Source organism: Callospermophilus lateralis, chromosome 11 (genome assembly GCF_048772815.1).
Source record: "Callospermophilus lateralis isolate mCalLat2 chromosome 11, mCalLat2.hap1, whole genome shotgun sequence".
NCBI lineage: Eukaryota > Metazoa > Chordata > Mammalia > Rodentia > Sciuridae > Callospermophilus > Callospermophilus lateralis.
The window spans coordinates 5,284,046-5,308,770 of NC_135315.1; the positions used below are offsets into that span (position 1 = coordinate 5,284,046).

The 24,725-nt window shown below is 39.6% G+C and overlaps 1 protein-coding gene across 1 annotated transcript in view; it reads left to right on the forward strand.

Annotated features, from left to right (window-relative positions):
* The first annotated feature begins 938 nt into the window (after window positions 1–938).
* Srp68 (signal recognition particle 68) overlaps window positions 939–24,725 on the forward strand; it is a 39,475-nt gene continuing 15,688 nt past the window's right edge. The window contains exons 1-8 of the mRNA XM_076869300.1: window positions 939–1,113; window positions 3,232–3,298; window positions 15,090–15,203; window positions 16,793–16,988; window positions 17,912–17,994; window positions 18,211–18,320; window positions 19,054–19,136; window positions 20,280–20,420. Coding sequence (XP_076725415.1) covers window positions 945–1,113; window positions 3,232–3,298; window positions 15,090–15,203; window positions 16,793–16,988; window positions 17,912–17,994; window positions 18,211–18,320; window positions 19,054–19,136; window positions 20,280–20,420 — 963 coding nt within the window. The 5' untranslated portion in view covers window positions 939–944. The remainder of the gene's footprint in view (window positions 1,114–3,231; window positions 3,299–15,089; window positions 15,204–16,792; window positions 16,989–17,911; window positions 17,995–18,210; window positions 18,321–19,053; window positions 19,137–20,279; window positions 20,421–24,725) is intronic.

The following is a 24,725-nucleotide window of genomic DNA, read 5'->3' on the forward strand; positions in this document are numbered from 1 at the left end:
TTATTTATTTATTTATTTGAGACAGGGTCTCGCTTTACTGCTTTACTACCCAAGCTGGCCTCTAACTCCTGAGCTCAAGCAACACACCTGCCTCAGCCTCCGAATTAACTGGGGCTACCAGCAGGCACCACCGCATCTGGCCATTTTAATTTTTAAAACATCCGTTTTAATGGGTTATCCTCCTTTCGTCAATTTAGAGGGAGATTACATCACTTGCCTAATATTTCCCAAGCAGAAATGATGGAGCAGGGATAGGAGTCTGCAGATTTTGACTCCAGAAACTGCAGTGCCCTACTGTAGAGAAGATTCTTATCCTCCCACGTCTCAACACTCTTGGTCCCTGGATTCATCGCCCCACAATCCAGAGAATGCCACAGGTCCAAGCCGCCTGAGAAAGTCCCCATCGGGACACAGACTGCTGAGTGCGCCACCTTCCTGCAGCCATTGCTCTCACCGTTCGTCCCGGAGAAAAGTCCCTTGCTTCGGAACAAGGAACCCCTATCTCCTAAATTCCTAAATTCCCATTTAGGAACAAGGAACCCCTATCTCCTAAATTCCCATTTAGGCAGAGCGCTCGGAATCAAAAATTCTTAGTCCCGCGCTTTCTGATGTGCGGGACGTGGAGTCCGATCCCCCTTGCAGAAATGCAGGAAGTGGTCATCCATCGACGTTCTTCCCATCCCTGGTGGACCAGAGGTGGGACTGCCCTGGAAAAAACCTCAGCAGCCAAGGTGCCACAGAGGTTGCGAACCTCCAAGCTCTTCCGCCACGATTCACCAGCCCGGGAAAGTCCATACGCGCAGGCGCGCCCCTACAAACGCACGAGGGGGCGTCCGCGACGGAGTCCGCCCCAATCCCATCAGCCCGACCGGCCAGGTGCCGCTCTCTCCCGCTGGGTCGTCTCGCCTCCCCTATCCCGTCCTGCTCTGCGGCTCAGGGGCAAGATGGCGGCTGAGAAGCAAGTCCCGGGTGGCGGCAGCGGCGGCGGCGGTGGTGGTAGCACCGGTAGCAGCGGTGGACGCGGTGCCGGAGGAGAGGAAAATAAAGAAAACGAACGCCCTTCAGCTGGATCGAAGGCAAACAAGGAGTTCGGGGATAGCCTGAGTTTGGAGAGTATCCTAGAATAATGGCCTAACTCGCAATGACTACGTGTCGATCTGTTGGGCTGGGGGCGGGAGAGGCAGCAGGTCCTGGCACGTCCTGGGCCCGAGAGGCTGGGGATTGTGATTTCGGTTGCCCCTACTTTTTGACCCTTAAAGGTTCAGGGTCTTTTTCTCGACCAGTCTTTCTTCACATCCCCTTTGCCTTCCAGGTCGGGGGATGTCCTTTCCTTCCAGGTGGCACATAGATACTGGGCAGGTTTCTCTTGCTGGCCCGCAGTTGTCCATTTGGAGGGCAAGTCCCAGGTTTGATGCTTCTGGCCACCCTGCTGTGCTCTTGCCTTCTTACCTTGAGCCACTGAACTGGGCAGAGGAAACTGACGTTTGAACTTAATGCTCTTGTCTGACAGCTGTCACAAACTGCTGGTTTCCAAGCTTGATGCTTTGGAAGTGGAGGTAAAGATTGACGGCTGAGGAAAAGCTTCTGGCCCGTTTTGAATGTAAATCATCATAGCTTGTTAATCATTTGTGTAGTTTTCTCATAAGTCCATAGGCATTTTAATCTTGTTGGGAGTCTTCAGAAGAACTGGATTTGTAGTTTTCATTATTGTACATGTCAATGTGTGGTGCTGGAATTTGAACTCAGGGCCTCACACAATCTAGGCAGACACTCCACTCCTGAGCTACATTCCCCAGTTGACATTTTGAAATGAATAGCAAAGAAAATGTGGGCAAATTTCTGAAATAACACATTCAGCTTAATATCTTAATGTGGTTGTTTTCAGGAGTTTGGATTTGATGGTATTGTTCCAGATGGATGTTAGAATGCTCTGATCATACTATGGGCTCCATATGTCATTATCACCTTTTCTCCCTACTGGGAACTGGATCCAGGGTCTAGGTGTGCTAGGCAAGCAATCAATTATTGAGCTACATCTCCAGCCCTTCTTTCTTTTAAATTTTATTTCAAATTGGTAAGTTGTCCAGACTAGTCTCCAATTTACCATTCTCCTGCCTCCTGAGTTGCTGGGATTATAGGTGTGTACCACCTTGTCTGACTCATTGACCCTTGTTAATTATTGAAAGAATCACTACTTAAAAATAATAACTAAAAACAATTAATTATTTTATTATTATTTAATGAATGAATAATGGAGAGGGGTTGAGGGAAAGTTAAAAGAAAACTAAAATTGTACGTAAAGATCTTTGGGCTTGGGGCTGGGGATGTGGCTCAAGCGGTATCGCACTCGCCTGGCATGCGTGCGGCCTGGGTTCAATCCTCAGCACCACATACAAACAAAGATGTTGTGTCCGCTGATAACTAAAAAATAAAAAAAAAATAAAAAAAAAAAAAAAGATCTTTGGGCTTCCTAAAGTTTGGTACATCTTAAATATTTAAAGATTCCCAGTTGGACTTGCTGGTACATGCCTTTAATCCCAACAACCCAGGGGTCTGAGGTAGGAGGATTACAAATTCAAGGGCATCTTAGCAGACCCTGACTTAAAAATAAAAAAGCTGGGGATATAGTTCAATGGTAGAGCACTCTTGGTTAAGTCCCCCGTACTGCAAGACAAACAAAACTTAAAAAGGAGAGTTTGGTTAGGGATTCTTCTTTTACAGGAAAAATTTGAATGTTTTTATGGACTCTATGGTCTAGCTTTGTTAACGAGCTAAACACAGGCTCTGGAAGCATCTCAGCTGTTAAGGAAAGTTATATTTGGTAGATGTTGAGGCAAATAGAAGTACATGTCATTTACAACCTAGATATGTTTGAATGAATAAAATGTGGTGTTTAGGTATAAATCAGTGGGAACCACCTCAGTTATAGTTAACATTTAGAATCCAGCAATTTATTTAAGCTATTGGGTTTTGGCAATCCCCAGTGGCTAGTAATGCCTTCCTTTTTTTAGTTTGAAAATTGTAACAGTTCAGGCAATCAACTTTTCTGCAAACTTAACCCTATTCTATAACAAGTCAGTTGTTTAAAATTTGTTACAGAATATTTCACTAGTTAATGTACCAAGAATTTCACAAATACTTAATGTGCTGTTGTTTGACACACAGAGTGGTATGGGCTTTGATTTATTTGGATTCTTGCCATTATAAGCTTTTCCTTAATCTTGGCTCTAGTTCTTCAGATTATTAAGGAATCCCAGCAGCAGCATGGTTTACGACATGGAGATTTTCAGAGGTACAGGTTAGTATCGTGTATAAGATATGGGGAGATCATTGTGGGATTTTTAAACTTGGTTTGCTTTTGTTAATATCAGTATATTGCATACCACTAAATCTGCTATATCAGAAAGTATACCTACAAAATTTAAAATTTTATAATAAGCTGAGCACTGTGGTACATGCCTGTAATCCCAGCAGCTTGGGAGGCTGAGGCAGGAGGATTGCAAGTTCAAAGCCAGCCTCAGCAACTTAGTGAGGCCCTAAGTAACTCAATGAGACCTTGTCTCTAAATAAAATACAAAAAAGGGCTGGGAATGACTTAAGGTTAAATGCTCCTGGATTCAATTCCCAGTACCAAAAAAAAAAAGATTTTATAATGAATAAAAGGAGCCAACATCATTTTTATTCATTTTGCCTCACAATTTTTCAGATACATTTGAAGGCTTCTGAAAAATAACAGGTAGTTATAGTAATCATTTTTTATCTTAACCGTATATCTCTATCTAATTTTGGGTAAATTCAGCGTTTAGCTGTACTTTTTATTTTTTTAAATTTTTAAATTTTTAATTTTTTAAAAATATTTGTTTTGTAGTTGTAGTTGGGCACAATTATTATTTATTTTTAGTGGTGCTGAGGATCAAAACCCAGGGCCATGCTCATATTTGCGAGCACTCTACCACTGAGCCACAACCCCAGCCCTAGCAGTACTTTTTAATATAAGGAAGTCAAACCTCATAATACCTGCAATCTAGAAATAGGTATCTCTGCTTTCAAATAATGAATATTACACAGTCATTTTTTTTAAGTCAAATTAAATTCAACTTGAAGTTTGTTATATCATAAAGATTCCCCTTAATGTTTAAAATGAAAACACTCAATATCTCATTTTCTTTTTCTTTCTTGGTTCTGGTGATTGAATACATCTTAGATTCTTGTTCATCTACTCATTCATTCAAAAACATTTAGTGAGCACCTATCAAAAGTGCAACAGTGTTCTAGGTACCAGAGTGTACTAAATAACAGAGGCAAAGTTCTTCCTCTTGGGAAATTTATAAGCAAAACAAATTACACAAACACAATTGTCAGACTATGTTGAAAATTAAAGAAAGGAACTCTTATGAAGGGGAATTAGACTTGGGGTGGGTCAGGAAAGGCCTTACCAGGGACGTGTTACCACAAGCCGCATCCCCCCAGGGTTTTGCTAAATTGCTTAGGGCCTTGCTTTTTGCTGAAGCTGGCTTTGAACTTGTCCACCTGCCTTACCCTCCTGAGTCACTAGGATTACCAGCTTGTGTCATTGTGCCTGGGTCAGACAAAAGGTCTTTCTGAGATGAAGCATTCAACAGGAACCTGAAGGCTGAGGAGTCAGCCATTTGGTGATGGGTGAACAGGACTGGGCAGAGTGAGCAAGATGGTGTGAGATGAAGTGGGAGAAATTGACAGGGCTGGAATAATGAGTTCAAATATTAATGTAGGTGTCGCAGGAAGCCATTAGAGAGTCTTAAGCAGGGAACTCTTTATTTATTTATTTTTTATTATTAAGGAAATTTCCAAAAACATGTAGAGCTAATAGTCCTTTGAACCCTATGAATCTGTCTCTTCATCACAATGATCAACTTTCTGTCCTGTTTCATCTACTTTTGAAGGATCTTTAAATTTTATTTAAGGGCTGGGGATGTGGCTCAAGCGGTAGTGCGCTCGCCTGGCATGCGTGCAGCCCGGGTTCGATCCTCAGAACCACGTACAAACAAAGATGTGTCCACCCATAACTAAAGAATAAATATTAAAAAATTCTCTCTCTCTCTCTCTCTCTCTCACTCTCTCTTTAAAAAAAATAAATAAATAAATAAATAAATAAATTTTATTTAAGTATAATTTTTTGGGGTGGATACCAGGGATTGAACTCAGGGGCACTTGACCACTTAGCCACATCCCAGCTTTGTTTATATTTTATTTAGAGACAGGGTCCCACTGAGTTGCTTAGCACCTTGCTGTTGCTGGGATGGCTTTGAACTTTCGATCCTCTTATCTGAGCCTCCTTAGCCACTAGGATTATAGATGTGAACCACCATGCCGGTTATTTAGTATAATTTATAAACAGAAAAGTATATAGATCCTGCATCTAAAAGTATATAACCAGCATCCAGGTTATCAGACAAAACATTATCAATATCCCAGAAATCCTCTTTTGTCCCTTCAAATCACAAAGCTTTTCCATGGGTCACCACTATCATGACCTTAGATTAGGTTTGCTTTTTTTTTTAAAATACATGTGCATAGCATCACATAGTACCATACTCCTTCTTTTAGTACTGGGGATTGAACTCAGGTAATGAATGCCACTGGTAAAGCTATACTCCCAGCCCTTTTTGTTTGTTATTTTGAGACAGGGACTCACTAAATTTCCCAGGCTAACCTTGAAGTTGCAATCCTCTTGCCTCAGCCTCAGCCTCCGGAGCTTCTGGGTTTATGGGTGTGCACCATTACACCTGGCCCCAGCCCTTTTTAAGATTTTTTTTTTGGTATGTATGTTTTAAATGGTACTGGGAATTAAATCCAGGGGTGCTCTACCACACAGCTACATCTTTTGCCCTTTTTTATTTTTTGAGACAGAGTCTGTCTTGCTAAATAGCTTAGGCTGTCCTTGAACTTGTGATCCTTCTGCCTCAGCCTCCTGAGTTGTTGGGATTACGGGCTGCACCATTGCACCTGGCTTCTTTTTTAAAAATCTAATTTGAGGCAGGATCTTACAAGGTTGCCTCAAACTTGCCTCAAATTTTCAGTCTTTCTGTCTTAGCTTCCTGAGTAGCTTGGATTACAGGCATTTGCCACCATAACCAGCCAAATAAAGCTTTTGAAAAAAATAGCCAAAAATACTGTTATCCCACCTAACTGAATTAACCTTAATTTCTTACTATCATCTCATACAGTATTAAGAATAATGTAAAAATAGTCTTTATTGTTTATCCTAATTTCTTTAAAATGTATTTTTTTAAAACTCTGAGACTTGTAGAAAAGTTGTAATTACCCTGCAAATAACAGGCCTTTTCAGAATCACTGAAAGTAAATTGCATTTGTGTTGTCAGTTACCTCTGAATATTGTACATTTTTAACAAAGAAGGACATTTTACCATATAATGGCTGCAGAGCAATCAAAATCAGGGAACTGATGATAAATTACTATCTTCTCATCTTCAAATCCCATTCAGGATTCCCTAGTTGTTCCAGTAGTTTCCTTTATAGCTAAAGGATCCAATTCAGAATTGTGCATTGTATATAGTGGTCATGTTCTCTTTAATCTTAACTCTAGCTCAAATCCTCAGTCTTTTCATGGTCTTGACTCTTTTTTTTTTTTTTTTGTTACCCAGTATCGAACCAGGGGTACTTAGCCACTGATCTACATCCCCAATCCTTTTATTATTATTTTATTATTATTATTTATTTTACTGAGTTTCTTAGGGTCTTGCTGAGTTGCTGAGGCTGGCCTTGAACTTGCAATCCTACTGCCTCAGCCTCCTGAATTGCTGGGATTGCAGGCATGCACCACTGCACCTGGCAAGATCTTGACTTTGAACAAGATGACAGGCCAGTTATTTTGTGGAACATTACTCATCTGGGTTTATTTGATGTCTCTTTCTGATGAGATTTACCTTATATGTCTTTGGCAAGAATATCACAGAAGTGATATTGAGTTCCTATCCTGCCCATCCAGAGGCACATGATTTCAGTTTGTTCAGTTTCATTTGATAAGGGTGGGTTGTGGCAGGCTTCTCCACTGGAAAGTTACCCATTTTCCTTTTGTAATTAGGAAGTATTTTATGAGGAGGTATTTTGAAACTGTGTAAATATCGTATTCTTTTCTAAAATATTTATTTTTTTGTTGTAGATGGACACAATATCTTTATTTTATTTATTTACTTTTATGTGGTGCTGAGGATGGAACCCAGGGCCTCTCAGGAGCTAGGCGAGTGTTCTACCACTGAGCCACAACCCCACCCCTAAATATCCTATTCTTTGGGTTATTTTTTTGGTTCTAGGGATTGAACTCAGGGCACTCAACCACTGACCCACATCCCCACCCTATTTTGTATTTTATTAGAGACAGGGTCTCACTGAATTGTTTCACTCAGCGCCTTCCTTTTGTTTGCTGAGGCTGGTTTTGAACTCAAGAACCTCCTGCTTCAGCCTTTTGAGCTGCTGGATTACAGAGCCTCTGGGATTATAGGCCTTCTGTGGAGGGTTCTAAATATACTATTCTTAAGGTTACAATGTATTAATTTGTATCTTTATGTACTCATAGTATCCTATTTTATTTTGAAGTGTAATCTGTTTAATTTTGATGCTTAAATTGACCCATAGTATAACCTTTCTGGTGGCTACTGTGACCTTTGACACATCCTTATCTATTTTTTTTTAAATAAAGTCAGTTTTATTTAACTATTGTTTATATATAATAGAATTCATTTTTTTTTAGGTATACAGTTTGAGTTTTGACAGGTGTATGTAGTTAGGTGATCACTACAAATTGAGATATATAGAGTGATTTCATCATCTCAAAAAGTTTCCCTGTGCACCAGAGTTTGCTTTTATTTATTTATTTTTAAAATTTTTTAATATTTATTTTTTAGTATTTGGCGGACACAACATCTTTGTCTATATGTGGTGCTGAGGATCGAACCCTGGCCGCACCCATGCCAGGCGAGGGCGCTACCGCTTGAGCCACATCCCCAGCCCCCAGAGTTTGCTTTTAAATTATTTTCTTTTTCATATCTCTGGCTTCTTGATAGCTCTGTTGACCTCATAGCCTTTTTTTTTTTTGACCTCATAGTCTTTTAAATTTTTTTTAGTTGTTGATAGACCTTTATCTTATTTATATGCAGTGCTGAGAATTGAATCCAGTGTCTCACACATGCCAGGCAAGTGTGCTACTGTTGAGCCCCATCCCCAGCCCCACATAGTCTTTGAGGCTGAGCTGGCTTCCCAGCCTCAGGTCTGCATGTGTGTTATCTTAATTCCATAACCTTGAAGTCTGGCCCACTTCTTAATTCCCATTATTCTGGCATGTCTGCCAACCCTATAAGAGGGAAAGCTAGCTTGGCTGTCTAGATAGGAACTGACATTTTTTACTATGTTGAATCTTTTAATCCATGAACACCCATGTTTTTTCATTTAGTTAGATCTTAAATTTTTTTTTTTTTGTAACTTTTTTTTTAAAATACTTTTATTTGTTTACTTTTACGTGGTGCTGAGGATCAAACCCAGGGCCTCACACATGCTAAACGAGCGCTCTACCGCTGAGCCACAACTCCAGCCCCTAGATCTTTAACTTTTTCTATTATCGTTTTGTGGTTTTTCAGCATGCAAGTCCTGTATATTTCATTACATTTGTAACCTATCATTTCTTTCTTTTTCTGATTGTGAGTGGTGCCATGTTTTAAAGTTTAGCATCATTGGTGACATTTGAGAAGGTTTAGAGAAGTAATAGAGATGGAAGCCTGAGTAGAGTAGTTTGGAGAATATGAGGTGAGGAAGTAGAGAATGATGATGAGTTAAAGAAGTTTTACCCTCTGGGTAACAGCAAAGTGGGAAGATTTTACCTGAGTCTGTGCATGGTGCACACATGTGTCTATGTGTTTAAAGAAAGTGGCTCTACTATACAGACTCCTTGGTAACTTGGGTTTTCTTTTTCTTCATCTTTTTTTTTTTTTTTTAAGAGAGAATGAGAGAGTGAGAGAGGGGGGGAGGAGAAAGAGAATTTTTTAATATTTATTTTTCAGTTTTTGGCAGACACATCGTTGTTTGTATGTGGTGCTGAGGATCAAACCTGGGCCGCACACATGCCAGGCGAGTGCGCTACCGCTTGAGCCACATCCCCAGCCCTCTTCTTCTTCATCTTATTTTAAAGTTTGTGATGATGGGGATGGGACCCATGGCCTTGCTCAAGCTACACCAGTACTGTGCTTAAGTCAAATTATTTGGGGATGGTTTTTATTATTTATTTATTTAAATAGAAATGGGCTATTAATCTGTTCATTGTTGAGGGAGCAGTTCTATTTCAGGTTTCTTTTTAAAATATTTTTCTAGTTGTAGATGGACACAATACCTTTACTTTATTTTTATGTGGTGCTGAGGATTGAACCCAGTGCCTCACATGTGCTAGGCAGGTGGTTTACCACTGAGCTATAACCCCAGCCCACTTTTTTTTTTTTTTGTCAGTGGACCTTTATTTTATTTATTTATTTATATATGTGATGCTGAGACTTGAACCCAGTATCTCTCACATACCAGGCAAGTGCTCTACCACTGAGCCACAACTCCTGCCCCAGGTTTTTCCTTTACACAACAGATTCTTCATGGAAAATGGCACTCTCTAGGCCGACAGTTGCTTGTAGACATATACTTATTTATTGCTACCTTATTTAAGTAGGCCTGAACTTGTCTAGCATAGCAACTGCTGCAGCTAGCTCAGCAGTTGTGTGTTGTTGTTATTATTTTTAATATTTTTTTTAGATGTCAATGGACCTTTTTTTAAAATTCATTTATTTATATGCAGTGCTGAGAATCGAACCCAATGCTTCATACCTGCTAGGAAAGCTCTCTTCCACTGAGCCACAACTCTAGCTCAGCAGTTGTGTTTAATCTAGATGATACTCCCCTCTGAGAAGCTGGGTCAGATAGGACTTGATACTATCTTCTAGCTTTCCATCTACTGGAAATCTCTTAAGTAACTCTTTAGGTAAATATTATTATAACAGAGAATTGGAAGTTGTTTTTGCTAAGAGATCTAAATCTTCATTTGGGCCTACAGATTCCCAGTGAATGAATAAATTTCTGCTTTTATTTTATCTGTTTTCAGATTTCTGCTCATCTCTATAGGTAATACAGGTTTATTAGCCCTAAATTTACCTAACCTATTTCATCTGCCTTCAAGACTGAGACCACCAAGAATCATTAAGGCATTTTCAAGATTTACAGGGACATTCAACTTCCAGCTTGTATAAAGTTGCTCCAGGACCCGGGAATAGAGCCCAGAATTCTTCAGTCATTGCCCTACACCTTCCTGGAAGAGCAGAGCCATGCACAAAGATCACCCCATGATGAGACTGCCCCCTTAAGCAGGAACAGGTCCTGGAATTCTTGGGAACTGAATTGCCCCCTTCCCAGTACAGGTCTGATAGTTAAATACCCTGAGTAGCAAGTGGAGATTGCCCCTCAAATGATAAAGACTTCTTCTGAGCACCTTGCAGAATTGGACAGAAGGATCAACCAGGCCACAGTTTGACCAAAACTGTTGTTCAGACCTCTTGCCCCCTGCCCAGAATTCTTCCTCTATTTAAACCTAAACCGCTTGTTAGTATCCCAAAGATAGGTTTGAGACACTTGATCTCACTTTGCCTTCCCAATATGGCCACATTGATTAAAGTTCCTTTCTTGCTTTTCATAGTTTTTTGTTTGTTTGTTTGTGTTTTTGATCAAGTAGCTGGAAACTGATTTGTTACGACCCCAGAGTCAAGCCTCAGTAACATTATTAGTTATATATCCCTCATTTGATCTCTTCCTATCAAGGTTGGGGAACTGCTTTTTTCTTTTTTTTTTCTTTTTTTTTTAGTTTCTTACAACTGTAAGAAGTTCAGAAATTGTTGCAAACAACAAAATTACAGAAAAGAATCCACTTGTTATTTCAGACCTTCAGAGATTATCAAGCATCATTAGCATTTCTGATTTTTATTTTATTTTTTGTACTGATATTGAACCATGGGGTGCTTTACCACTGAGTTACATCCATGGTCCTCTGTTTTCCTCCCTGAGAAGGGATCACATTAAGTTGTTGAGGCTGCCCTGGAACTTTCACTTCTCACCTCGACTTCCCAATTGGGTATAGGTGTGGGCCACCGTATCTGGCTGCATCTTCAGCATTTCAACCTCCCAAGTGACTCTTTTTTCCTTCCTATCTCTACTAGAGATTGAATCCAGGGTTGCTCTACCACTGAGCTACCTTCCCAGCTCTTTTTGTTGTTGTTTAAATATTTTTTGTAGTTGTAGATGGATAAAATACTTTTATTTTATTTATTTGTCTTTATGTGGTGCTGGGGAGGGAACACAGGGCCTCATATGTATGTGCTAGGCAAGCACTCTACCACTGAGCTACAATCCCAGCCCTCTTTTCTTTTTAATATTTATTTTTTAGTTGTAGTTGAACACAATACCTTTATTTTATTTATTTATATATTGTGCTGTGAATTGAACCCAGGGCCTCGCACGTGCTAGCCGAATGCTCTACTACTGAGCCACAACCCCAGCCTCTCTCTCTTTGTTTTTATTTTGAGACAGAATCTTACTAAGTTGCCCAGGTTGGCCTTGAATTTGTGGTTCTCTTGCCTCAGCCTCCTGAATTGCTGGGATTTCAGGTGTGTACCACTGTACCTAGCTAGACTTTCTTTTTTAAAAAGTTAGATTTTTGAATCCGGGCGTGGTGGCACATGCCGGTAATTCCAGTGGCTAGATTTTGTGTACTAAGGATTAGATTCAGGGTCTCATGCATGCTAGACTTTAAATGGTTTTTATTGCTTTAAAAGGTTTTTATTTGCATTTATTTCATCATGAATGCAGTTGTTCATTGTGTGCTTCAAAGCCACATATGTTTCTGGGTTGTGGATGTAGCTCTGTGGTAGAATGTTTGCCTAACTTGCTTGAGGTCCTGTGATTGCCCGGCACTGGGGGGAAAAAGTCATTTATTTAGTTTTTTAAAAATTTATTTTTAGGGGCTGGGGATGTGGCTCAAGCAGTAGCGCGCTCGCCTGGCATGCCTGAGGCCCGGTTTCGATCCTCAGCACCACATACAAAGAAAGATGTTGTGTCTGCCGAAAACTAAAAAATAAATATTAACAAATTCTCTCTCACTTTCTCTTTAAAAAAATAATTTTTAGTTGTAGATGGGCACAATACCTCTACCATTTATTTATTTATTTTAATATGGTGCTAGGGATTGAACCCAATGCCTCACTTTTGAGGCAAGCGCCCTACCCCTGAGCCAAAGCCCCAGCCCCCCTCATGTATTTCTTTTTCTTTTTTTTAATATTTATTTTTTAGTTGTAGTTGGACACAATATCTTTATTTCACTTATTTATTTTTTATGTGGTGCTGAGGATCGAACTCAGGATCTCGCACATGCAAGGTGGTGAGCTCTCTATCACTGAGCCACAACCCCAGTCCCTGTATTTCTTTACTGTATATTAGAAATAGAAATACAGAGAAGTATTGGGCTGGCGATGTGGCTCAAGTGGTAGCGTGCTCGCCTGGCATGCATGAGGCGCTGGGTTTGATCCTCGGCACCACATAAAAATAAAATAAAGATGTTATGTCCACCGAAAACTAAAAAGTAAATATTAAAAAAAATTAAAAAAAAAAAAGAAATACAGAGAAGTATAAAGACTAAAACATATTCCCAGTGTCCAGAAGTCAAACCATGTTTGACAAAACATGAAAACACAACAAAGCAAAAGCCCTCTCCTCCCCAGTGTGTTATCACATTTTTCTTTAGTTGATTTTTACATCTTTTAAATACAGAAATACATTTGAATATTTGTGTTCACTAAATACTATTTTTGGTCTCTTAGTCTTTTTCTACTCATTTTTGTAAGTTTTGTCACATTGTGTATAAAACTTTGTATCCTGCTTTTTTTTGAACCTTATATTGTAAGCCTGTATTTCTCATGCTTATAAAAATGTTTCATACATTTGTTTTATTTGTTGCATTGGAGTCCAATGTATAGCGATACCAAAATTTCTTTATTTAGTCCCCCAAATTAGTTATTTATTCAGTATTTGTAGGCTTAAAAGTTTTGTTCCAGGCCTGGAGTTGTAGCTCAGTGATAGAGCACTTGCCTAGCATGTGTGAGGCACTGGGTTCGATCCTCAGTACCACATCAAAATAAAGTGAAGGTATTGTGTCCATCTACAACTAAAAATAAATGTTTAAAATTTTTTGTGGGGCTGGAGATGTGGCTCAAGTGTAGCGCGCTCACCTGGCATGCACAGGGTGCTGGGTTCGATCCTCAGCACCACATAAAAATAAAATAAAGATGTTGTGTCCACCGAAAACTAAAAAATAAATATTAAAAATAAATCTCTGTCTCTCTCTCAAAAAAAAAATTTTTTTTGTTCCCATGAATTTCTGTTCATAGCTCTTTGTTTTGTGTTTTCATTATTTCTTTTTTTAAAAAATATTTCAGTTATAAATGAACACAATACCTTTGTTTTATTTATTTTTATGTAGTGTTGAGGATCGACCCCAGTCCCTCACACATCCTAGGCAGGTGCTTTACCACTGAGCCACAGCCCCAGCCTCTTGATTATTTCTTAAGTGTAGCGTGGTATAGAAGCAGACTGGAGGTTCAGAGTATGACATTTTTAAGGATCTTGAAAATGCATTCATATTGCCAAAAATATTTACTAATATATATTTCTACCCATAATGTGTAAGTGTTCAATTTGATGTTTGTGTAAATGAGTAAATAATTAAACTGATATTAGGAATTGAGTGGGAAAGTCCAGTTCATAGATTTAACTCAGATTATCATCATCATCATCATCATTTTGTGTGTGGTGCTGGGGCTCAAAACCAGGGGCTTATGCTTCCTAGGCAAGCACTTTACCACTGAGCCACATCCCCAACCCTATTTCTTATTTGTTTTTTTTTAATAATCTGTGTTCTAGTAAGATTTTTTTGTTCTGTTTTGTTTTTTGTTTTTGTTTTGGGTATTGGCAATTGAATCCAGGGTCACTTTACTGCTGTGCTAATCCCTAGCCCTTTAATTTTTTTCATTTTGTGATAGGACTTTTTTTTTTTTTTTTTTTAAGAGAGAGAATTTCTTTTTTAATATTTATTTTTCAGTTTTCGGTGGACACAACATCTTTGTTTTTTGTATGTGGTGCTGAGGATCGAACCCAGGCCGCCCGCATGCCAGGCAAGCGCTCTACCGCTTAAGCCACAACCCCAGCCCCGATAGGACCTTTTTAATTTTACTTAAGGCCTTGCTAAATTGCTGAGGCTGGCCTCAAACTTGTGATCCTCCCAGGTTGTTGGGATTATAGGTGTATGCGACCATGCCCTGGCTTCTGCTTTTTTTGGGGGGCGGGGGTACTGGAATTGAACTCAGGGGAGCTCTACCACTGAGCTACATCCCCAGTCCCCGGTCCTTTTATTTTTTATTTTGAGACAGGGTCTCATAAAGTTGCTTGGGGCCTCACTTAGTTGCTGAGTGAGGCTGGCCTTGAACTTGAAATCCTCCTGCTTAGCCTCCTAAGTCACTGGGATTACAGGCATACACCACTTTCCAGCTTGCCTTCTTATTTTTATTCATGATTGCAGTTCTTTTTCCATGTTCTTTCTTTCTTCATTCTCTTTCTGATGCCTCTTCTCCTCCTTTACAGCCATCAAAATCCTACTGATTCTTTCAAGGCCCACCATTCATCCATTCTAGCCAAGAGTTTTAATAAGAACAGAATGATTACACATGTTCATTGAATTTGACAGTTACTTAGTTTTCCTGGTTGCCTTTTTAGCTGCATGATCCTCTTATACTGGAGGGTGGGTTCCTGAGAATGGGCATTGTGTCCTCTCTCTTTTGTGTTTTTACAGTTCCATTCATACTGCCTTACTTGTTTTTAAGTTGTTCAGTAATTGCCAGCTGATATGTCACATCTGTAGTCACTTTAAGTGGAATAACCTAAACCTCCAACCTTAATATAGAATATCTTATCCAAAGCACCACCAGCTTGGCTGAATGAGTTTTGCTTATATTTTCTTACAGGGGCTACTGTTCCCGCAGACAAAGACGTCTCCGGAAAACACTCAATTTTAAGATGGGCAACAGACACAAATTCACAGGGAAAAAAGTAACTGAAGATCTTCTGACTGATAATAGGTATTGACTGCTGAGTGCAAGGCACTCAGTACATCTTGCTAATACATCTATTGAATAGTTACAGTGTGCCAGACATTATCTCAAACCCTTTAATTATCTCATGTGACTCAGCAGCTCTGTGGGATGTGCATTTTATACTATTCCTGTATTCTAAAGTGAAGAAACTGAGGCTCAGAGATTCAGTAGCTTGTTCAGGAACTGTGTTAGGATGGTAAATGTTAAAGTTAGTCATTAGAATCCAGTTATTTATTTTCGGGCTGAGGGTGCGGCTTAGTGGTAGAGTGCATGCTTAGTATGTGTAAGGACCTGGGTCAATCCCCATTGTTTCAGGGGAAAAAAAGGAATCAATTATTAGATAAGATTGTAGAATGCATATTTCAATGTCTAACACTTAAATCAATATATCTTAAATTTAGCTGTGTGTAAATTATCACAGAATCACTTCAGTAATGTCTGTTTCCACACTGAGTACACTGATACTTCACATTTGGTGAAAAATTGATCTGTCAAGCAATGTGTATTGAATGTCTCCATGTCAGTTCCTCAAACTTCAGTTAGAGCTATATCATTTTCTTGCTACTTGTTTGTGTAAATAAAGTTTTACTGGAACACAGGCATACCAGATCATTTTATTGTTTATAGCTTACTTTTGTGTTACAACAGCAGAATAGTAGTGACAGGGATCATGGCCTGCAAATCCTAAAGTATGTACTGTGGGGGCATTTACAAAAAAACCCATGTGGTTTGGTATAAGCTAGATGCCTTGTTGTATATAGAAGAGGCAAAGGAGGGAAAGCTCAGACAAATGTTAGTTCCTACTCTAACAGTGCAGAGTCTAGGAGTCTTGTGTAGAGGGCATAATCAGAAAACTGGAGTGTAGAGAGAATGATGGGTTGTAGCAGGACTGAATGATTAGGTCTCATGAGGTCCATTTAGAGTCAGAAATTAGGTAATGAAATATGACTCTCTTAGGATAGCAGGATTCTTTATTTTGGAGAGACTTAGTTTCTCTAAGTTTAAAGAAGATTAAGACAGTAATTTGAAGAAAGATTCACCCAGGATAGTAATAAAGGAGTTAGCTTATTGAGCACTTAAGAAGTGCTCTCTGGTCTAAAGGTCTTGTGTATATGACTACATGGGAAAGTGAGACCCAGAATAATTAGTACTTTGCTCAAGTCACACAGCTAGTGAAGGCACTGGGATTCCAGTCTGTTCTCAGGAGCCTTCATTCATCACCACTTCAGTACTGCCTCTTGAGGACTTGTTTCTAACTGGACTGGGATGAAGGAGGTATTGATTCAAAGATGAAGCCAGATCAGATGCCTAGACTGCCGCTGCTTGACAGAATTTAGGAGGGAGAAGTCAGGAGTTCCAATTAGATGTGCCTAGCAGGTGATTAGAAATCTGAGGTGGAGCCTGAGTTGGGGTAAATGCTGATTTGGGAGTCAAGGCTGATATTGTAAGAGGAAGAGGGAAGTGAGATTCTGTGTAGAGAAGAACCCGAAGTGGGAAGCTGTGCCCCAGGGACTGTACTAAGTCTAAATGTCCTGGCCTTCGTTGTTCAGCTTTCTCACCTCTCTCTGGTCTAGATATTTGCTTCTGGTTCTGATGGATGCTGAAAGAGCCTGGAGCTATGCCATGCAGCTCAAACAGGAAGCCAACACTGAACCTCGAAAACGGTTTCACTTGCTATCTCGCCTTCGCAAAGCTGTGAAACATGCGGAGGAATTGGAACGCCTGTGCGAGAGCAATCGTGTGGATGCCAAGACCAAGTTAGAGGCTCAGGTTAATGTCTTAACAATCCAGTGTTGTTTTACTGTGGAGATTAGAGATGTGGCCTTAAAAAAATAATCTGTAGCTAAACAGAAGAGAGTTTGTTACCTTATGAATTGATAGAAGAGGAAAAATCCTTTCTGAAACTTGCCTGGAGTTAGGACATGCTTAGCATGTGTAAGGTCTTGGGTTCAGTCCCCAGTATCAAGAAAAATAATAGTAAATAATAAAAAGTGGAATTATACCTCTGTTTTCAAGCTCTTGGGTTTTTATAATTAGCTTTAACTTTAGAAGAAAGGTCATGGTGCTTTTGGTGTGTAGATGGAAAGCTCACATCTTCTACCTGGGAAAGTTCACAAAATAAGTTGTTTTGGTAATGAACATTTTTAAAAAACATGACAGAAATTGTAAGGTTATATTTAACATGTTGTTTTGTTTTGTTTTACTGGGGATAAAACCCAGAGCCTCAGGCATGTTAGGCAAACACTCTACTGAGCAATATCCCCAGCCCTTTTTATTTTGAGACAGGATCTTGATAAATTGCCAAGGCTGGACTTGGATTTGTGATCCTCCTGCCTCTGCCTCCTGAGTTGCTGGGACTGCAGGCATGAGTCACCACTCTCACCTTGGCCTCCCCACAATTTTCTTTTTGGTACTGGGGATTGAACCCAGGGGCTCTTAATCACTGAGCCACATCCCTAGCCCTTTTTATTTTTTATTTTGAGCAGGGTCTCGCTAAGTTGCTTAGGGCCTCACTAAGTTGCTGAGGCTAACCTTGAACTTGAGATCCTCCTGCCTTAACTTCCCAAGTTGCTGGGTGTATAGGCATGTACCACTGCACTCAACATTGACCTCCACACTCTTGATATCAGAGTTAGGCTAAAGTGCCAGTTCTTTGGTATTTAAGCAGTTCATCTTTCTCCATTCCTCTGCAGGCTTACACGGCTTACCTTTCAGGAATGTTGCGCTTTGAACATCAGGAATGGAAAGCCGCCATTGAGGCTTTTAACAAATGCAAGTGAGTCTTCTGGTCCAAAGACTGTTGAAGTTTTGATTAAAGATCAAATTCAAGCTGTGGAAATGTTGATTATTTTCTTTTATCCTTAGAACACACTAGTTCTGGCAGTTGGAAAAAGAGTTTCTAAGGACCATTTTTTGGTCTTAGACACCTTTTTCTTTATTTTCTTAAAATAATGCTGTAAATCTGACCTTTTTTTTTTTTTTTTGCTTGCAGAACTATCTATGAGAAGCTCGCCAGCGCTTTCACAGAGGAGCAGGCTGTGCTGTATAACCAACGTGTGGAAGAGATCTCCCCCAACATCCGCTACTGTGCATACAATATTGGTGAGCAGGGAATGAGGCAGTGCATTTAACATTGGTAGGGGGCTTGCTGGGAGTTCTTTTGAGAGCCTGGAGTGTTTATTTAACTTTTTTCCCCTTCCCTTGCTTCCATGCTTGGCCTGAGCTTTGATTCATGACAAAAATTGACTTGTCAAAATCGGCCCTGCTCAGCATTACAGAAGGCAGTTCCTTGGCTTCTCTTACCATCCTGCCACCTTCTTTAACTCCCCAAGAGTAAGCTTATTTCTCTAGCCAAGTTTTTTTTTTTTTTTTTTTTTTTAAACATTTTTAGAGCAGTTTTAGGTTCATAGCAATATTGAGAGAAAGGTACAGAAATTTTCATTTATCCCCTTACCCCATACTTGCATGACCTCCCCTCTTATCATTGTCCCCCACCAGAGTGGTATATTTGTTACAATTGATGAACCTACATTGATACATCATAATCTCTGATAATCCATAGTTTACATTAAGGTTCATTTGTGATATTGTACACTGTGGATTTGGATAGATTTTTAAAGTTAAGGTACATGGATCTGCCAGAGTGTTTTCACTGCTCCAGTTAAGTTCATTCTTTGCAAAAGGCCTTATCTTCAGAGAATAGATCATTCTGTGGACTTGCTACCATGTGCTTGTGGAGAGGAAAGAGCTCTGTAAATGTGAGCTGCACTGAGTGGTTCTTAAGAAAACAGACCAGACCCTTAAGGATTTTCTCCTTTCTCTGATTCTCTCTCAGGGGACCAGTCAGCCATCAATGAACTCATGCAGATGAGATTGAGGTCTGGGGGCACTGAGGGTCTCCTGGCTGAAAAACTGGAGGTAATCTAGTATGTACATTTTTTTTGAAAAATTTTGGTTTGAAAGAAATTCATAATTCCATCCCCCAGGGATAGTTGCTATTAATATATGCATGTTTATATCTATTTTTTTTTTTTAAATTTTGTTTTTTGTGGTACTGGGTATGGAACCCAGTGGTGCTGCACAACTGAGCTATATCCCCAGCCCTTTTTTATTTTGAGACAGGGTCTCACTGAGTTTCTGGACTGGTCTTAAACTTGTGATCATCCGGGGGTGGGGTTGTGGCTCAGTGGCAGAGCACTTGCCTAGCATGTGTGAGGCACTTAGTTTGATCCTTAGCACCATATATAAATAAATAAAAAATAAAGGTACATCAAAACTAACAAATATTAAACAAAAACAAAAACTTGTGATCCTCCTGCTTCATCCTCCGGAGTAGTCAGGATTACAGGTTGATGCTGCTACCACACCTAAATTGTATCTCTGTCTGTCTGTCTATCTATCTATATATTTTTTTGGTTCTAGGGATTGAACCCAGGGCTTTGTACATGTGAAGTAAGCACTCTACCAACTGAGCTATATCCCCAGCCCCCTATATATTTAAAAAAAGTTTTTTTTTGGTTATAGATGGACATGACTTTATTTTACTTATTTTTATGTGGTTCTCAGGATCGAACCCAGTGCCTCACATGTTCTAGGCAGGTGTCCTACCACTGAGTGACAACCCCAGCCCTGTCTACATTTTTTTTTTAATATTTATTTTTTAGGTGTAGATGGACACAACACAAATGCCTTTATTTTTATGTGGTGCTGAGGATCGAACCTGGGTCCCGCCTGTGCTAAGCGAGCACTCTACCGCTAAGCCACAATCCCAGCCCCTGTCTACATTTTAAACAAAAAAGTTCTTTACTTAAATACTGTATTTCATTTTATTTATTTTCTAAGCAAGCAATGTAGATTCATAGAAAAAGTAAGAAATGTCAAAGATTGGAAAAAATATATTTGACTTTTTTATAAGCTAATTATATATGATATTAGAAAGGAATCTAAGCAAAAATTTTATGTACTCTACTATATAAGGAGTATGATATGTTGATTATAGAAAGAGACAGTAGATTTCTTTTTTTTTGCCATCAAAGCTTTTAACTATTTACTGTTTTCCAGGCATTGATCACGCAGACTCGAGCCAAGCAGGCAGCTACCATGAGTGAAGTGGAATGGAGAGGGAGGACGGTTCCCGTGAAGATCGACAAAGTGAGGATCTTTTTGTTGGGACTGGCGGATAATGAAGCAGCCATTGCCCAGGTAAGGAGGGAGTCCTTACTCAGTTATGCTTTCTTCTGTGCATGTGGGAGGTTGTCCTCAAGTATTCAAGACATGGTGGTTTGTTGGTGCTCATTTCTCACAAAACAAAAATTTACCTTAATGCCTTTGGGTATTTAATGTCTTTGGGTATTTAATGCCTTTGGGTATTTGGTAAGACAGGAGATGCACCCTCTTGAATAAAATTATTTTGAAAACACAACTTTATAGGGCCGTTATGTTTAGAAAGCAAAGAGATTGCGATGACGGTCATCCACATAAAAATGGGAGTTTTAGAAGGCTGCTTGAAGAAAGGGGCCTAGCAGGTGGTGCAGCAGTGTAAGACTGAATCCCTGCCTTCCCTCTGACCTGTTGATCTTGACTCCCTGCCCCAAGGTTCACCTTTCATTCTGGGGCTTTTTTAGGAGCACCTGATTAAACCTGAATGTCCTGTCTCGTGTGGGGAATACATGTAAGATTCATGCAGAACTGTGCTTGAAGCTGCATGCCTGACGTATTTGTGTGTGTGTGGCTGTGAGCAACCAGATGCGTCCTACAGATAAAGAGACTCTGGTGGTCCTGGTGACAGGAGGTGGACAGTGACTGAGGCACATTTTAGAGTTCCTTCTCCATGTGAGGTGAAGGACATCCTTAAAAACAGTAGCTGCTGACTGGCCTTTCCAGGGACCAGTGGCATTTCTAAGACTTCTCAGTTCCGCTGGGTGTAGGGTATAGAGGGGTGTTTTGCTAATTGTGTTGACAAGTTGTGTTATACATTCAAACTTTTTGACTTATTCCAAAATGGCTACTTTGGGTTGGAACAACATTGAGCAGTTAAAGAATTCGTACTGATCATTGCCTCTCCCATTTCTCTTTCATTTGCTTAAAGGATACTAGAACGTTACTAGAAAGTTAATTTTTTCTTAAACTAAAAGATTAAGGAGGGCTAGGGATATAGTTCAGTTGGAAGAGTGCTTGCCTCATATGCATAAGGCCCTGGGTTCCATCCCCAGCACTACACATACACGTATACAAAAAGACTAAAGAGGGGCTGGGGTTGTAGCTCAGTGGTAGAGTGCTTGCTTAACACTTGTAAGGCACTGGGTTGGATCCTCAGAACCACAAAAAATAAATAAAGATATTTTAAAAAGAAGAGGGGCTGGGTTGTGGCTCAGCGGTAGAGCACTCACCTAGCACATGCAAGGCCCTGGGTTTGATCCTCAGCACCACATAAATAAAATAAAGATATTGTGTCCAACTACTACTGAAAAATAAATATTAAAAAAAAAAAAGACTAAGGACCTTTTTTTGAGAGCATTTCATGGGCATTATACCTGCTCTGGTGGTGGTGGTACCGGCTCTGGATTAGGGCTCTGGTAGTAATGGTTTTAATTTTGTAAATGAATTAATTAGGTACAGTTTCAAATGCTGGGAGAAGACAGACAGTTCTGTACCAGACAACAGGGCACTCAGGAATTCTGGCTGGGAGTTTGAGGTGGAGGTCCATAGAAGCACATTATATGGAGGCAGCACCTTAGAAATGTATTGAATAAAGGATAAGAAAAACTAACATTTAAGTAATTTTCTTTCTTTTATTTTTGTAGTACTGGGGGTTGAACCCAGGAACACTGTATCACTGAACTCATCCCAATCCTTTATTTTTGAGACAGGGTCTCAATAAGTTGCTGAAGCTGTCCTTGAACTTGAAATCTTCCTGCCATAGCCTCCTGGGTAGCTGGGATCACAGGTGTGCACCATCTCACCCAGCTCTGTTTTATGTTGTATCTATATGGAAGAGTTTTATTTAAAAAAGAAAAGAGCATTTATTAATTTCATGGAAATAGTTAAATTTGTTGGCGTAAAGATTTTTTTATGCCTTTTTTTTAGTTGTAGGTGGATACAATACCTACTTTTATTTTATTTATTTATTTTTATGTGGTGCTGAGGATTGATCCCAGTGCCTCACAAGTGCTAGGCAAATGCTTGGCAAGTGCTCTACCATTGACCACTGAGCCACAGCCCCAGCCCTGGCATAAAATTCATAATATAGTATTCTCTTGTCATTTAAATGTGTTTAGTGACAGAATGGTTGTCTCCTATTAGGTGCCTGGTTGATGTGCTAGTTAGTTATGGTGTATAAAATTATCTCTGGTTTTTAAGGATTTTACAAAAGCTTAGAGTCACTTCTAAGTATTGGAGACCTTTAAATAATGTAGATCTAAAAAACATAGATGAAGAAAAGTGTGTACTAACTCCAGGGCATTATAGTAAGATTCTAACATTAAAAACAGTTAAATGCCTAATGCCCTGTATTATACATACGCCACATCAAGCCAGTAAGTAAAATAATTTAAGTAAAAACAAAATAAAGTCCTGCTAAATCTTTACATGTTCAGCTCCTTGGCTGGTTGACTGTTGAATGATCTGTGGGTTATTAATATGGGAAAGCCCTCTTTGGGCAATCGAGGGTAATCTCAGGAAGAACCATTTGCCCTCTTGGTGCCGCTGTCAGATTATTTGGCTGAATATAACGGGTGCCTGGCCAGTTCTCAATTTTGTGTTGAGTTTTTCTCTATACCAGGAACCAAGAGATACCCCTTAGGGATACATGTTGTTTAACTTCAATGTCTCTTATCCCAGCTCATATTGATATATATCTGCCACTTACTAGGAATTGGAATGCAAGAGTTTAGAAGCCCTAAATTGAATACTGTAACTACCAATTTATTGAAAAGCATGGAAGGAATAAATAATTCAGATAGGTAAAATATTAGACTGAAAAGACTTGGGCAGAGAGTTAACCAGAAGCACTCAGTGGTAGAGCACTTGCCGAGAGTTAAGTTAGCTGTCAGAATCCAGTTTCAAATCCTTAATCTGTTTAGCCGAGCATTAAGTCTTCATCCTTAATATTGTCAAACTTTGTACTTATTTCTATAGTGCACTTATTTCTTAATATTTGGTCTCGCCTGAATGGTCACTGGTGGTTACATTGTGAGGTTATTCTTAGTCAACTTTTTTGGGGGAGAGAGCAGTTTTAAGTACTGGTATGTTTAATAATTCTTTAAGTTCTGGCTAATTTTTGATGTTTTAGTGGAAAGGAGACTGTTTGTCCTTTTCTTTAAAAAAGAAAATCCATTCTCTGGTGAGATTTGTCCCCTTCTTTAATAGATTTCCAGATTTTTTATTTCCTCCCTGGGCTGGATGAAGCCTGGTTCCTGTCCCCACAATTCTCCTAGGGGTGTGGTGGGAATGTGGCCAGACTTGCCCTGAATGCCTTAGTCATACCATTGTCTTCCAGCAATTTCTATAGACAAGTGAAAACAATCTAGAAAGTTGTCGTTAATAGCAGGGCACATAGCAGCAGTTTGCTCCATGCCCATCAGCCTGAAGACACTTCCTTAGACGTGAACCTGAGGCTGTAGACAGCTCATCCTGGATGTTTCACGCTTTATAAAAAGGGAGCTAGAGTGTTTTAATTTTTAGAACTAGTAAGTAACACATTACTTCTGGACTTAGATGTCTCCATTTCATAGGCGCCCCCTGGGGAAAAGGTCCAGCCTTTTCCCAAATTCTAATGCAGGGAGTTTGCCACTTGTGTTTAAGAACATGTCCTTGTTGGTTGGGCTTACCACATGACAAGCTGGTGTGTAGGTGGGGCATCCTGCCCCTGCATGTTGAGAGGTGTGTCTTGTTTCATTGTCCTTTCAGGAGTGATCTTGGCCTCAAGTATAGATTCTATAATAAAGTGTAAGCAGCTAGATAGATATATTAAAGACTTCCTTTTGGAGACATTTTACTCTGGCCAGGAAGAATCATGACAAGTTCTACTCAGAGATTAGTGGTCTCTGAGTCACTGAGCTGTGGGTGTCAAAAGGAAAACATAACTTAGATATTCCCCTTTATTTTTTTAAATGTTTTATTTTTTAGCTATAGGTGGACACAATATCTTTATTTTATTTTTATGTGGTGCTAAGGATTGAACGCAGTGCCTCATGCATGCCAGACAAGAGCTCTACCTCTAAGCCACAACCCTAGCCCCAATAGTCTTCCCCTATAGATGTGCTTTATTATTATTATTATTTTTAATTATAGACGAATGTGATATCTTTATTTTGTTTATTCATTTTTATATGATGCTGAGGATTGAACCCAGTGCCTCACAAGTGTGAGGCAAGCTCTCTGCCACTGAGCCACAACCCCAGCCCCATGTAGATATGCTTTATCCTTCATTATTGTTAAGACTTTTGTAAAATTTCTAGTGGGGCTTTGAATTTTGTGAAGTGTTGGGGAGGTTCATGTTCAACTGTC